Consider the following 13,197-nt stretch of genomic DNA (forward strand, 5'->3'; position numbering starts at 1 on the left):
GGCTCCTCCAAACACGCCACCACACGTCTCTCCCTCCCAATCGATAATCTAATCAATAATCCCGCGGGCGCGCGCGGGCGTCCGCTACACCCGGCCCCAAACAGGAGACCAAAGGGAAACTGTTTCAACATTAACTAACCTAATAGTTCATAATCCGTGAGCGTCCCTATTCTGATGCGTGTTGCTCAGCCTCATCACACTCTAGTACGCACAGCTTGTCGATGGGCCGCAGGAAGATGGATGACCTGGTACGCACTCTTGCTTGTCGCACGCAGCCGTCGCCTGCAGTAAACACCTCGATTACACGTCCAAGGCCCCACTTGCTTCTTGGCATCGTGTCATCTACCACCAGGACAATATCTCCGACAGATACGTTGCGTCTCGTGCGTTGCGACTTGGACCGCCGCTGGAGGGAAGGTACTGAACTTGCTTCCATCGTCTGCGCGAGTACACATTCTCTTTACTAAAGACTCCAGGGGGAAGCGACGAGCCTGCTCGCATTAGCAAGAGATGATTAGGCGTCAACGCTTCCATGTCTTGCGGGTCATCTGACACTCCAGTTAGCGGGCGTCCGTTCACTATAGCCTCAACTTCCGCAAAGAGGGTAGCCAAACCCTCGTCATCTAGTACTTGCTGCTTTAGCAAGGCAGCAAGGACCTTCCGCACCGTCCGTATATTCCTTTCCCATACACCTCCCATGTGCGAGGCGGCTGGGGGATTGTAAATCCAGCGCACATCTCGTTGCAGCAGAAATTCATGAATCGTCTTGTGATTCCACTCTGCTATGGCTACCTTCAACTCTCTTTCGGCGCCGGTAAAGTTTGTTCCATTATCCGATCTGATCTCTTCAGGTGCACCTCTCCGGGCGATAAACCGTCACAACGCGTTGATGAACGACGTTGAATCCATACTATGTACAACTTCAAGATGGATTGCCCGCGTTGTCAAGCAAGTGAACAGGACTCCGTACCGTTTCACCTCACTTCTTGCCCGCTTAACCATAAATGGGCCGAAGCAGTCAATCCCGACACACAAGAACGGAGGTTTGTCTGGAGTGACTCTACCTACCGGCAGGTCCGCCATCCGTTGCTGACATGGGGGCTGCTGCCTTCGCCTGCAACTAAAGCAGGACTTGAGCACGCGTCGCACCGTCACTCTCCTTTTGATGATCCAGAACTGCTGCCGTATCAGCCCAAGCACATGCTCTCGGCCACTGTGCCCGGATACATCATGATAGTGCTTTACAATGAGATTCACCAGGTGATGGTGCCTTGGAAGAATGACCGGAAACTTGAGCGAATCATCTAAAGGAGCGCATCTCAAGCGACCTCCTACTCGAAGCAAACCGTCTGTCATTACAGTATCCAGATCACTTATCGAACTGGGTTTCTTCACGAACCTCTTTTTCGTGTCTTGCACACCGCCACCAGTCTTGTTCTCCTCATCCAGGGCGGTTATCTCCTCCAGAAAATGCCGCCTCTGAACAAACTGAATCACACTGCGTTCTGCATTTCTCATCTCTTCTAGGGTGATGGAGCTTGTCTGGGGCATCCGTGCCGCTTCGTTGCCGTGCTTTCGGCGTACCCTTGCCAAAAGCCAAGACTTCTACCTCAGCAACCACGCCACATCCTTCTTCACGCTGTTCCACGATGAGTATCGGCGTATGGGCTCATCCAGTCCCGGTGCTTCCTCGGCGGATGTGGCATTCACCTGTTCCTCTCGCCTAACCTCCGGGTCATCATCCTCCAGATCTTTCAAGCCTTCAGGAAACTTGGGCCATGTATCTTCGCCTTGCCACAAGAAACCAGGCCCTGTTAGCCATCGATCACTTCTCAAGATCTCACTGGCGGACAGGCCACGTGACGCATCATCAGCAGGGTTGGGAGATGTGACCACGTGTTTCCACTGATCGCGACGCGATCCATCGTGAATCACCGCGAGCCTATTTGCCACAAAGGTGTGAAATCGCCGTCATTAAATATATACCGTAGGACCGCGGTACTGTCCGTCCAAAAGAACGACTCATCGACATCAATGCTCTCGTAGGCACATCTTGTCCAACTTAACAGCAACTGTCGCTGCCGACAGCTCCAGGCGGGGTATGGTCATCTTCTTCACCGGGGCCATGTGAGACTTGCTGATCACGATGGAACAATGGATCTTGCCCTCCGCATTAGTCAGTCTCAGGTAGGTCACTACACCGTACCCAACTTCAGAGGCGTCAACGAAATCGTCATATTACTTATAAATCAGCTCTTGCGCTTTAGCCTTAGCAAGGCGAGTTTGTAATTAAAGCTGCAGTTCCTGTTGCTCAATGTTAAGCTTTCGTTGTGCGATGGCTAACTGCTCCGACAGACTAGACGCCTCCACCTCCAGTGCTGCTCTCTTGACGCTAAGTCGCTGAGTCGCGTCTCGCTGACCGCAGATCGTACCGATGACGACGAACGACGACTACGCCGACTACAGTACAGTAAGAGATACAGTAAGAGTCCCTGAAGTGTGACGTAGCTAGGTATTTGTGTTTCTCCATTGACCTAGCTACAGTAGGTGAGGCCTATTAGCGATAGCAGCTTGCACATTTATCGTGTGCGTGCAAATCGTTGCGACTTTTTTCTAAAGTATATTACAGGGGCGTAGCCCGGGGGTGGCCTAGGGGGCTCGCCCCCCTCCCCCCTTTAGCAGATAAAAATACAGTAAATTTATGAGACATTATCTAAAATAAAGAAAAAAACGCCTTGAAAGTCTCTTTTGGGACCCCTCCTATTGAAAATCATGGCTACGCTGTTGTATTAGGATACTGAAAGTATTTTTTACGCAGAATAGACAACGAATGTTTCTTCGTCGCATCGCAGTTAAGTGCGACATAATTTGCCTTGGTAGTGCGCCATACAAAATAGCGTACAAAAACTAGCTTCTAGTCAAATACTAGAAAAGGAAAAAATACTGTACTTCCGTGGTGGAACATAATATATGCTTTTATTATATACATAATGAGAAATACTCACTGAAAACATATTCCGTAAATTTTCGTTCGGTCACTGGTCTCCAGGAGAACACGATGCGAAAACGATATTGTGGACGCGAATCAAGTGATGCGTTTTCGGCGAAACAAATCAGGATACTTTTTAATCCGTGTTAGTGTGGACGACACCTTATAAAATGTTATGTAACAAGCCTTGTGGCTGTCATTCCCAAATGACACCACTTCGGCACTATTAGGACAAGTTCAAACGCGCATTCACTTAACGTTTATTTTCTTCACAAAGTTCAATCATTCAACATTTCACCGAGTCGGGATACCTGCAGCGACAGCAAAAGCAAAGCGAAGCGAAGCGGTTCCTAAACACAAAATACATCGCTTAGACTACAAACAATAAACAAACAGCATCGAAATTTACAAATAAATCAATACACGGTACTTACGAATTCATTTGTCCTCAATATCCTACGAACAACTCGCTGATTAACAAAAACAACTCTTGTGGCTCCTCCAAACACGCCACCACACGTCTCTCCCTCCCAATCGATAATCTAATCAATAATCCCGCGGGCGCGCGCGGGCGTCCGCTACACCCGGCCCCAAACAGGAGACCAAAGGGAAACTGTTTCAACATTAACTAACCTAATAGTTCATAATCCGTGAGCGTCCCTATTCTGATGCGTGTTGCTCAGCCTCATCACACTCTAGTACGCACAGCTTGTCGATGGGCCGCAGGAAGATGGATGACCTGGTACGCACTCTTGCTTGTCGCACGCAGCCGTCGCCTGCAGTAAACACCTCGATTACACGTCCAAGGCCCCACTTGCTTCTTGGCATCGTGTCATCTACCACCAGGACAATATCTCCGACAGATACGTTGCGTCTCGTGCGTTGCGACTTGGACCGCCGCTGGAGGGAAGGTACTGAACTTGCTTCCATCGTCTGCGCGAGTACACATTCTCTTTACTAAAGACTCCAGGGGGAAGCGACGAGCCTGCTCGCATTAGCAAGAGATGATTAGGCGTCAACGCTTCCATGTCTTGCGGGTCATCTGACACTCCAGTTAGCGGGCGTCCGTTCACTATAGCCTCAACTTCCGCAAAGAGGGTAGCCAAACCCTCGTCATCTAGTACTTGCTGCTTTAGCAAGGCAGCAAGGACCTTCCGCACCGTCCGTATATTCCTTTCCCATACACCTCCCATGTGCGAGGCGGCTGGGGGATTGTAAATCCAGCGCACATCTCGTTGCAGCAGAAATTCATGAATCGTCTTGTGATTCCACTCTGCTATGGCTACCTTCAACTCTCTTTCGGCGCCGGTAAAGTTTGTTCCATTATCCGATCTGATCTCTTCAGGTGCACCTCTCCGGGCGATAAACCGTCACAACGCGTTGATGAACGACGTTGAATCCATACTATGTACAACTTCAAGATGGATTGCCCGCGTTGTCAAGCAAGTGAACAGGACTCCGTACCGTTTCACCTCACTTCTTGCCCGCTTAACCATAAATGGGCCGAAGCAGTCAATCCCGACACACAAGAACGGAGGTTTGTCTGGAGTGACTCTACCTACCGGCAGGTCCGCCATCCGTTGCTGACATGGGGGCTGCTGCCTTCGCCTGCAACTAAAGCAGGACTTGAGCACGCGTCGCACCGTCACTCTCCTTTTGATGATCCAGAACTGCTGCCGTATCAGCCCAAGCACATGCTCTCGGCCACTGTGCCCGGATACATCATGATAGTGCTTTACAATGAGATTCACCAGGTGATGGTGCCTTGGAAGAATGACCGGAAACTTGAGCGAATCATCTAAAGGAGCGCATCTCAAGCGACCTCCTACTCGAAGCAAACCGTCTGTCATTACAGTATCCAGATCACTTATCGAACTGGGTTTCTTCACGAACCTCTTTTTCGTGTCTTGCACACCGCCACCAGTCTTGTTCTCCTCATCCAGGGCGGTTATCTCCTCCAGAAAATGCCGCCTCTGAACAAACTGAATCACACTGCGTTCTGCATTTCTCATCTCTTCTAGGGTGATGGAGCTTGTCTGGGGCATCCGTGCCGCTTCGTTGCCGTGCTTTCGGCGTACCCTTGCCAAAAGCCAAGACTTCTACCTCAGCAACCACGCCACATCCTTCTTCACGCTGTTCCACGATGAGTATCGGCGTATGGGCTCATCCAGTCCCGGTGCTTCCTCGGCGGATGTGGCATTCACCTGTTCCTCTCGCCTAACCTCCGGGTCATCATCCTCCAGATCTTTCAAGCCTTCAGGAAACTTGGGCCATGTATCTTCGCCTTGCCACAAGAAACCAGGCCCTGTTAGCCATCGATCACTTCTCAAGATCTCACTGGCGGACAGGCCACGTGACGCATCATCAGCAGGGTTGGGAGATGTGACCACGTGTTTCCACTGATCGCGACGCGATCCATCGTGAATCACCGCGAGCCTATTTGCCACAAAGGTGTGAAATCGCCGTCATTAAATATATACCGTAGGACCGCGGTACTGTCCGTCCAAAAGAACGACTCATCGACATCAATGCTCTCGTAGGCACATCTTGTCCAACTTAACAGCAACTGTCGCTGCCGACAGCTCCAGGCGGGGTATGGTCATCTTCTTCACCGGGGCCATGTGAGACTTGCTGATCACGATGGAACAATGGATCTTGCCCTCCGCATTAGTCAGTCTCAGGTAGGTCACTACACCGTACCCAACTTCAGAGGCGTCAGCGAAATGATGCAACTGAGAATTAACAACCTCGCCGAAATCTGGCGGTTTGTAACAACGTTCCACACTCAGCCCATTGAGCTCCTTCAATTCCGCTAGCCACTTGTTCCATCGTTCAAGGTATTCTGCCGGTATGTCTTCATATGCCTGTCCTTCCTTTCAATGGTAGACAGGGTGATCTTTACTGGTTTTCCTTCAACCTCAAGGTCGTGCATTAGCTTCTCGCTACACCATGTTGAGGTGGACCCGCTATCTAGAAGCGCGTACGTAGACACTAGTTTTCTTCCACCTCTCGTTTTCACTTTCACCGGGACGACGGGCGTAGCTCTGTTCTCTTGCCCGGCCCCATTTGGCTTTACTCCCGCGATGCCAGCAAATCCGCTCTGCGAGCCCTCGGGTTTACTAGGAACAACATCTCTAGGCTCCCTTTGCCGAGGCGGTGCTTGCCTTTGGGTGGTAAGCTCACATAAGGCTTCGTGAAGGCATTCCAAGTGTTTACGACTCAGCTGGCAATTGGGTTTTGCACACCCCGTTGGCCAGCGACATCCTCCGGCGAAGTGCCTCTGCCGCACTAAGGCTAACTTCTCTCTACTTGACTTTGCTTTAAACTCCGCACAGTCCTCTACCTTGTGACCTTTATCGCACATGTAACACTTCAGCCTCGACGCGCCAGCATTCTCAGTCCTCGAGACATTGCTGTGAGGTCCGCCTTAACCAGGCACAGGACCACTCGCCTCCACACTGTAGCTATGTGTTCGGTGCGCTCCAAGGCTCTTCTTCTTGTCTTTGTCATTGTTGTCTAATAAGCCTCCGATGGATCGTTCTTTTCTTTTGCAAAGGCCTTCACTAACTTCCGAACGTCTGCGATGTTAGGGTCTCTTCCTGCTTGGCGGATCTTTTGTACTCTAGCCAGCCATTTAGACTTCACATATCCAGGCAGGCGGGCCATTATCTGAAGAAGCCTGGACTCAGTGTTGACCTGTGTCAGACGTCCTGCTACTATCAAGCTCGAGCTTTCGCAGCTCTCGAGATCATCTGCGAGCTCATTCAGCGATTCTCTGTCGCTTGCCTTGATAACTGGACCCTCTGCGACTTTCCTGATCCATGCGTTTGTCACAACATACGCGTCACCAAATCTTTCTTTCAAAAGTTCCCTGGCTTTCCGCTTCGGCGGGAACCCTGTGGTGCGTTCCCGGGACTGATTCTGGAATGTTAGTGGGTGTCTGCGGTTTATCTCTGAGAGAGTGTTCACCTCCGTCAACGAAATCGTCATATTACTTATAAATCAGCTCTTGCGCTTTAGCCTTAGCAAGGCGAGTTTGTAATTAAAGCTGCAGTTCCTGTTGCTCAATGTTAAGCTTTCGTTGTGCGATGGCTAACTGCTCCGACAGACTAGACGCCTCCACCTCCAGTGCTGCTCTCTTGACGCTAAGTCGCTGAGTCGCGTCTCGCTGACCGCAGATCGTACCGATGACGACGAACGACGACTACGCCGACTAACTTGACTCACAGAGTCCGATGGTTGAATTTCTGTTTCCCGCTCTTCAGCACTTGCGATCCAGTTCAGTATTTTCTCTTCGAAAACGATAAACTCCTTGTTGGTCTTCTGATAATATTTGAGCGCTTCCTTTCTTTCTCCTGGTTCGTCTAGGACTTCCCAATAAACATCGCATGCTTTCTCGAATTTATCAATAGCTTCTTTAGCTTCCAGAAGTTTATTCTTAACTTTTCTATATTTCCATTTTCTGTTGCCAAACGTCTCACATCATTCATTTTCTTGGTTAGCGCCGATAGAAATCCGGTTCTTGACGCTTTTATCTTCTCGGTTTCGGCCCGAACGATTTCGGCTACACTTCGCGACAACTTCGCGCTCGGTACACTTCGGGATAATTTCTTCATCTTGAAGGTTACTCAAGGTCACCTCGTGCAAAACAGCTTTCTCTCAAAAATCTTCACAAACAGCATGAATTCGAACTGAATGTGGCTGTCATTCCCAAATGACACCACGTCGGCACCATTAGGACAAGTTTTAACGCGCATTCACTTGATTAACGTTTATTTTCTTCACAAAGTTCAATCATTCAACATTTCACCGAGTCGAGATACGTGCAGCGGAAGCGAAGCGAAGCGGTTCCTAAACACAAAATACATCGCTTAGACTACAAACAATAAACAAACAGCATCTAAATTTACAAATAAATCAATACACGGTACTTACGGGTTCATTTGTCCTCAATATCCTACGAACAACTCGCTGATTAACAAAAACAACTCTTGTGGCTCCTCCAAACACGCCACCACACGTCTCTCCCTCCCAATCGATAATCTAATCAATAAACTCGCGGGCGCGCGCAGGCGTCCGCTACAAGCCTATTATAAACTTCTCAGTATGTAAAATACAGCATGGAAAGTGCTTTGTGTACGCTCGCACAGATCTAAAAAAATCGATATTGAAAAAGGTTTATCGAATATTTAAGAGCAGCTGTCTCAGTTCGTCAAGATTTCTCGGAAAAATGAACTTTCGGCGCCCTACCTCAAAATTAAACTGGTAATAGGTATGGGTGACCTCAGTATCCTGTGAAAGTTTGAAGCAATTTGGATAAATATTTTTGGCGATAGAAGCCAAAAAGTAATTTTTCGTCTCCCGCACCCGGATTTGAGACAATTTTGTGGTTGTCACAAAAAGCCTAAAAATCAAATCGCAAAGCGTGATAAAACAACTACCGCTTGAATAAACCTAAAGTATAGATAATAAAGAACTCCCAGGCTGAAAGATAAGCTGTTCTGTCAGCACCTTATTATTTTAGGTGATTTTTTTTTTTTTTTATGTTTTTAGATGACTTTGAAAAGCCTTGAAATAATCGTGTAATATCGCCGATGAGATGTGGATTTGGCAAAAATGATTGCATTCATCGAAAAGAGCATCATTTTGGCTTTCGATATGTGAAATAAAATTTAGGGGCAAATAAAATCCGACTTTTTTACAAGCCGAAATATGACCCCCACTTGACCCTAATTATAAACAAATGCCGACATTCACTTGGCTACCAAAAACTTATAAATAACAATTATAATAAAACTCCCGAAAAGAAAGGATGCAATATAATACTTAAAAATGCTAGTATTTCATCAAATATTCTTGTCTCTGTGTTGTTTATATGCTTTTTAAGATTATATTTTCATTGCATTTTAAAATCTGATGCATGATAGAAGTTACTAATTAGAATATGTCCTACAAACTTCCGGTTCTTTATTCTCCCGCTTCATGAGCATCTCCAAATTGTTTCCCGCGAAAGTTATTCTTTAATCTCCCTATATTTGATTATTTCTATCCATCCCTCTTTCTATAAGCATTTTATTATATTCTTTCACATTCTACGGTCGTGTTGTTATGCAAATTCGAGGGGTTAATTTATTTACCTAAAAAAAAAACAGCGTTCTGTTATTCGTTACATAAAAAGAAAGGAAGAAAAACAAATAACAGTTGATACTTTTCGACTATTGTTTTCAATATTACCAACCAATTCCCATTCTCCAGGTAAATTGAGGTTACATCTCTGTTCGCGCGTTAACTTATACCTCAATAATACGTGTTTTGCCAGATAATTATGGGTTTCAGTGAAATACAGATATTGATTTATAAAGTAAAATTGTAAAAGCCACTTGAGTAATCTTCCAAACAAACATCCCAGAGAAGACGACAGCTGTTTATTCAATCTGGACAAAATATCACACTTTTAATAGGAACAAATGTTTTTTACACCGTAACAAAGGGATGGGCGAAGCCGCTGATTAAATAAGTCGTTTGTATAAACAGTCAAAAACCGTGTGGCGGCCTTTGACTGTCTATCAATGTCACATAGCCAATTGCAATACTGATAAAGATTCGCAGATCCTCTAATCGTTAGATTACTTGGAGTTCTATGTAAAGACACTCAAGCTCATGACTACCTGCGGGTTTTCCTCGCACGCTGAGGGTCCATGCGGATCTAGTTTAGACAACCCCGCGAATACAGAGTGTGTTATTATAAGAACATGTAATAAAGACATTCGAGCTCACAAGACTCATCTTGGAATTAAGGACAGTGCCTTGCAGACAGAATCACAGTTGCTTTTAGCAAGAGTCGGTAAGCTTGCTTGATTATTGTGGTGATCATCGAGGGAGGAGTTTGCTAAGTGATGTTGCTTCTCGATGTAATAAATTTCAGTGATGTTTTTTTTTTTTTACGGTCTCATCGTTAGGGATATTTGTGTGCACCGAGGAATTTCTCAGTCTTACTGTTTGTCCCCGTCACCGTGACTCTTACGGCATCAGATACCGCTGTCACAAGACACTGTGCTCAGTCCCAGCTACATTTGCGAGCCATGGAAAAAAGGCGAAAGTCGACAAGGCATCTATCACTCTGTTGCAGTCAGAGCAGCTTTTTAAGCAAACCGGGCACCTCGTGCCTGTTGGATCACGTGAGTAGTCCATATCACTTGTAATTTGAAAGAATAGTTTTACCTCGCAGGGAGAGAGGGGAATCGAAGCGTCTGGTATCTTACACTTTACTTTTTGTGTAGGAATTTGCAGGAGATGCCGAGGCGAGTTGTCATTTTTCCCCGGATCTTTACCTCGAGCGGGCACGTCTCTGGATGTAACAACCAGTTCAGAACTTTTGGTACGTAGCAATCGAGGCCGTTACATTTCTTTCCGAGTCAACGTTCCTTTCCGACATTGAATTTTAATTATTAAATAGCACGAATAACTAGTATAACAATAAAAAATAGCCTCACAAAGAGCTAATTTAACATAGTCCCACCTACCTTACCTTTCCCATAGAAAATAATATAAGGTGGCAAAAAATTAGAATAGAATCAAACTGAATATCATAGCCATCTCTTCAATAGCATCTGTTGTATTGACGTTGACGCCTCTTTATTTTAAAGATTGAGAAAACGCATCATGGCGAGGGCGGTAATCGGTCATTGAGTAACGTGCCAGCCGTATCTTCAACATCTACTACAAAATCCAGTTTTGAAGACGAGCCAGCGGTATGTAATGACATTGCACCTGAATAGATGTGAAATAAGTTATCAAAGAGGGAAATAAATTTGTGGAATTTAGCGAGGAGGTGGGGTGAACTCTCTGGATGCGCCACTTATCTTATAGATAATAAATACGGTAAAATCATTAGAAAATTTTCAAACGAAATGATATACATGCAACCATCAATCTTTTTTTCAAAGGCTGAGGAACTTCAAAGTGGCGGAAGCAATGATTCTTTGACGGAGGCGATTGGGCATCTAACGCTAGAAGACCCTACCTTTATTTTATCGGATGACCTGAGCACTCCATCATCCTCTAGCGATGTCGACGAAACCGATGTCCGACTTCAAAAGCTCAATGAATTGCTACTCCTGTGTGGGCATTCTGATGTCAGAATCGGGAAACCAAAGAAAAAATGGTATGATCTTGGAGAGCGTGCAAGAAATGTAAATGTACAAAAGGCGGGGACTGCAATATCTTCAGTGGTTGAAGTTATTTCTCCTGAAGATGCCGGAAGTCTTTGGCGAACCGTCCTAGCCTCGCAGGAAGTAGAGCGTCGTTTGGGCGTCAAAAGTGGTGTAGATACCAAGTACCTTGAGGCCTTGGCAGAGACATATCGCAATGCTGAAAGCTGGAGTGCAAGGCGACAGATTTTGGCCATCATGGCGGACTTGGTTCCTCTAGCTCAACTCCGATCATTCATCCCGGGACTGACCGAGTATCGATACAGCATAGCACGTCGACACATCATTGAACACGGCCGCGGGGCAGCTGTCCCTAAAAGATCGATCAACATGCTGCGGATCGATGATTCGAGACTAGATCACTTCTTGTCATTCATCACAAGCCCACACGTGATCCAAGACCTGCCGTATGGTCAACGACACCTACGCCTCACGGATGGAAGGGTGCTAGAAACACCGAATGTCATTCGCTGTTTGATTCCTATAAGAATCTACAAACAATATCAGCAGTACTGTGAGGAGTCCGCACTGATACCCTTCAGCGAATCAACCGTAAGACGACTACTTACAGTATGCTCCGCATCAGTCCGGAGGTCCTTGCAGGGGCTAGATTACATTGCCGCCGACGGCGCCAAGAGTTTTGATGACTTGGTTGACATCGTGGGGCAGCTTGAAGATACCAGCATTCATTGCAGCGTAGCTTGGGTCACAGACTCCAAGCGACGGTTGAAAGCGGGGAAACACTACATAAAAACCGACTATAAGGTATATGCATGCCCATGAATATTAACCTTAAAAAGCAGGCCAACCTACGTATAAATAACATAAACAAGCACTTTTGCCCAGACAGGATAGCATAAGGATGAGGGGGGGGGGGGGGGGGGGGGGGAGGAGGTGGCTTGCGTAGCCATAGGATCAATATTTGAAGAGCTTTTAATAGTATATGACCCACATTTGATGGAGGGGTGAAGGGATTGCTCGCCCCTTACGCATTCATTAGCAACGCAAATGGAGAATACGGAGAAATTTTAATTGATTGGCTTGTTCAAGGAAGGCACAGGTGGCAATATTCAACTTCAATCCTTGTTGCATAATTGTTCCAATCCGTGAAACTGTTTTTACTCTTAAGGTGCAGCGGGTAGACTTCAGCGAGCCTCAGGGAGGTAAAGCGGCTTGTGACAGGAAGGCCTCGGCAATAAAAGCCCACATCCGCCGCTATATCAACGAGGGTCATGATGTTGTTACGCCATCGGATCTTCGGACTGCCATGCTGTCTTGTGGTGGGATTCCCGGGGACGAGTCGCCCTCGTGGATGCAAGCATCTTATCTCCTGTTCTCTCACCCAGAATCCCTAACATTAGCAGCATGAACAACTTTGTAGTGGGTGCCGATGAGCTAACCATGTGGAAAGCCTTTGACGTTGGTGTGGGAAAGACTTTCAGCTGGACCCAGCTCAAGGGTTAGTAAAGGCACATTTCTTTTTCACTTATCTCACAGGCCAAGTACATATATATGTTAACATATTCCTAAGAAATCAAGGAGGGTGGGGTGTCCGACGCCGCTTCAGATAGTCGGGGGGGGGGGGGGATTAAGTGGATGCCATTTTAATCAGATAGTGATTTAACTTATTTTGTTCTCCCTCTCAGTGCCTATTGACCAAGCGATTTCAACTTTTCCGGGCTCATTCAGTGACGGGGAATTCGTCGACATCAAGCGTGCTGTTGAGCGCACGGTGACAGCCGCTGAGCCAGGACCCGCAGTCAGCAGTGAGGAAGAGCCCACAAAGCTATTCTGTTGTCCAGTAGACGGCTGCGTGAAAAGCTATACACGCTTGGCCTGGTTAGACCGGCACACACAGTACGGCAAATGCGAGTTTGCCCAAGAACGGCAATGCCTGTTTGACCGGGCCAACCTTGGCTACCACCAAAAAGTAGTCGGGGAGGGGCGGGTCGTACCATCTATTGGGAGCGACGTGTTAGAATCAACAAGCCGCACTTC

General features: G+C 47.0%; 3 protein-coding genes across 3 annotated transcripts; all 3 read right to left on the reverse strand.

The window, feature by feature from the left end:
- Window positions 1–342: 342 nt before the first annotated feature.
- LOC125561765 lies at window positions 343–1,551 on the reverse strand. The gene is made up of 2 exons (XM_048726103.1): window positions 971–1,551; window positions 343–859 (listed from the first exon to the last, which is right to left on the reverse strand). The coding sequence occupies exons 1-2, from the start codon at window positions 1,549–1,551 to the stop codon at window positions 343–345; spliced, it is 1,098 nt and encodes a 365-aa protein (XP_048582060.1).
- A 54-nt stretch (window positions 1,552–1,605) lies between these two features.
- Window positions 1,606–5,034, reverse strand: LOC116617848. The gene is made up of 3 exons (XM_048726104.1): window positions 4,454–5,034; window positions 3,857–4,342; window positions 1,606–1,942 (listed from the first exon to the last, which is right to left on the reverse strand). The coding sequence occupies exons 1-3, from the start codon at window positions 5,032–5,034 to the stop codon at window positions 1,606–1,608; spliced, it is 1,404 nt and encodes a 467-aa protein (XP_048582061.1).
- A 54-nt stretch (window positions 5,035–5,088) lies between these two features.
- Window positions 5,089–5,610, reverse strand: LOC116617845. The gene is made up of 2 exons (XM_048726106.1): window positions 5,546–5,610; window positions 5,089–5,425 (listed from the first exon to the last, which is right to left on the reverse strand). The coding sequence occupies exons 1-2, from the start codon at window positions 5,608–5,610 to the stop codon at window positions 5,089–5,091; spliced, it is 402 nt and encodes a 133-aa protein (XP_048582063.1).
- Between the last annotated feature and the right edge of the window lie 7,587 nt (window positions 5,611–13,197).

Source organism: Nematostella vectensis, chromosome 4, assembly GCF_932526225.1.
Source record: "Nematostella vectensis chromosome 4, jaNemVect1.1, whole genome shotgun sequence".
Lineage (NCBI taxonomy): Eukaryota > Metazoa > Cnidaria > Anthozoa > Actiniaria > Edwardsiidae > Nematostella > Nematostella vectensis.

Excerpts from the sequence above, each read along its gene's own strand:
- LOC125561765 (XM_048726103.1), bottom strand. The coding sequence starts at position 1,551 with ATGCCCCAGACAAGCTCCATCACCCTAGAAGAGATGAGAAATGCAGAA. Across the intron at positions 860-970 it reads GCAAGAAGTGAGGTGAAACG|AGGTGCACCTGAAGAGATCA; the intron begins GTACGGAGTCCT and ends TATCGCCCGGAG.
- LOC116617848 (XM_048726104.1), bottom strand. The coding sequence starts at position 5,034 with ATGCCCCAGACAAGCTCCATCACCCTAGAAGAGATGAGAAATGCAGAA. Across the intron at positions 4,343-4,453 it reads GCAAGAAGTGAGGTGAAACG|AGGTGCACCTGAAGAGATCA; the intron begins GTACGGAGTCCT and ends TATCGCCCGGAG. Across the intron at positions 1,943-3,856 it reads CGCAACGCACGAGACGCAAC|GCTCGCGGTGATTCACGATG; the intron begins GTATCTGTCGGA and ends TGTGGCAAATAG.
- LOC116617845 (XM_048726106.1), bottom strand. The coding sequence starts at position 5,610 with ATGGCCCCGGTGAAGAAGATGACCATACCCCGCCTGGAGCTGTCGGCA. Across the intron at positions 5,426-5,545 it reads GCAGCGACAGTTGCTGTTAA|GCTCGCGGTGATTCACGATG; the intron begins GTTGGACAAGAT and ends TGTGGCAAATAG.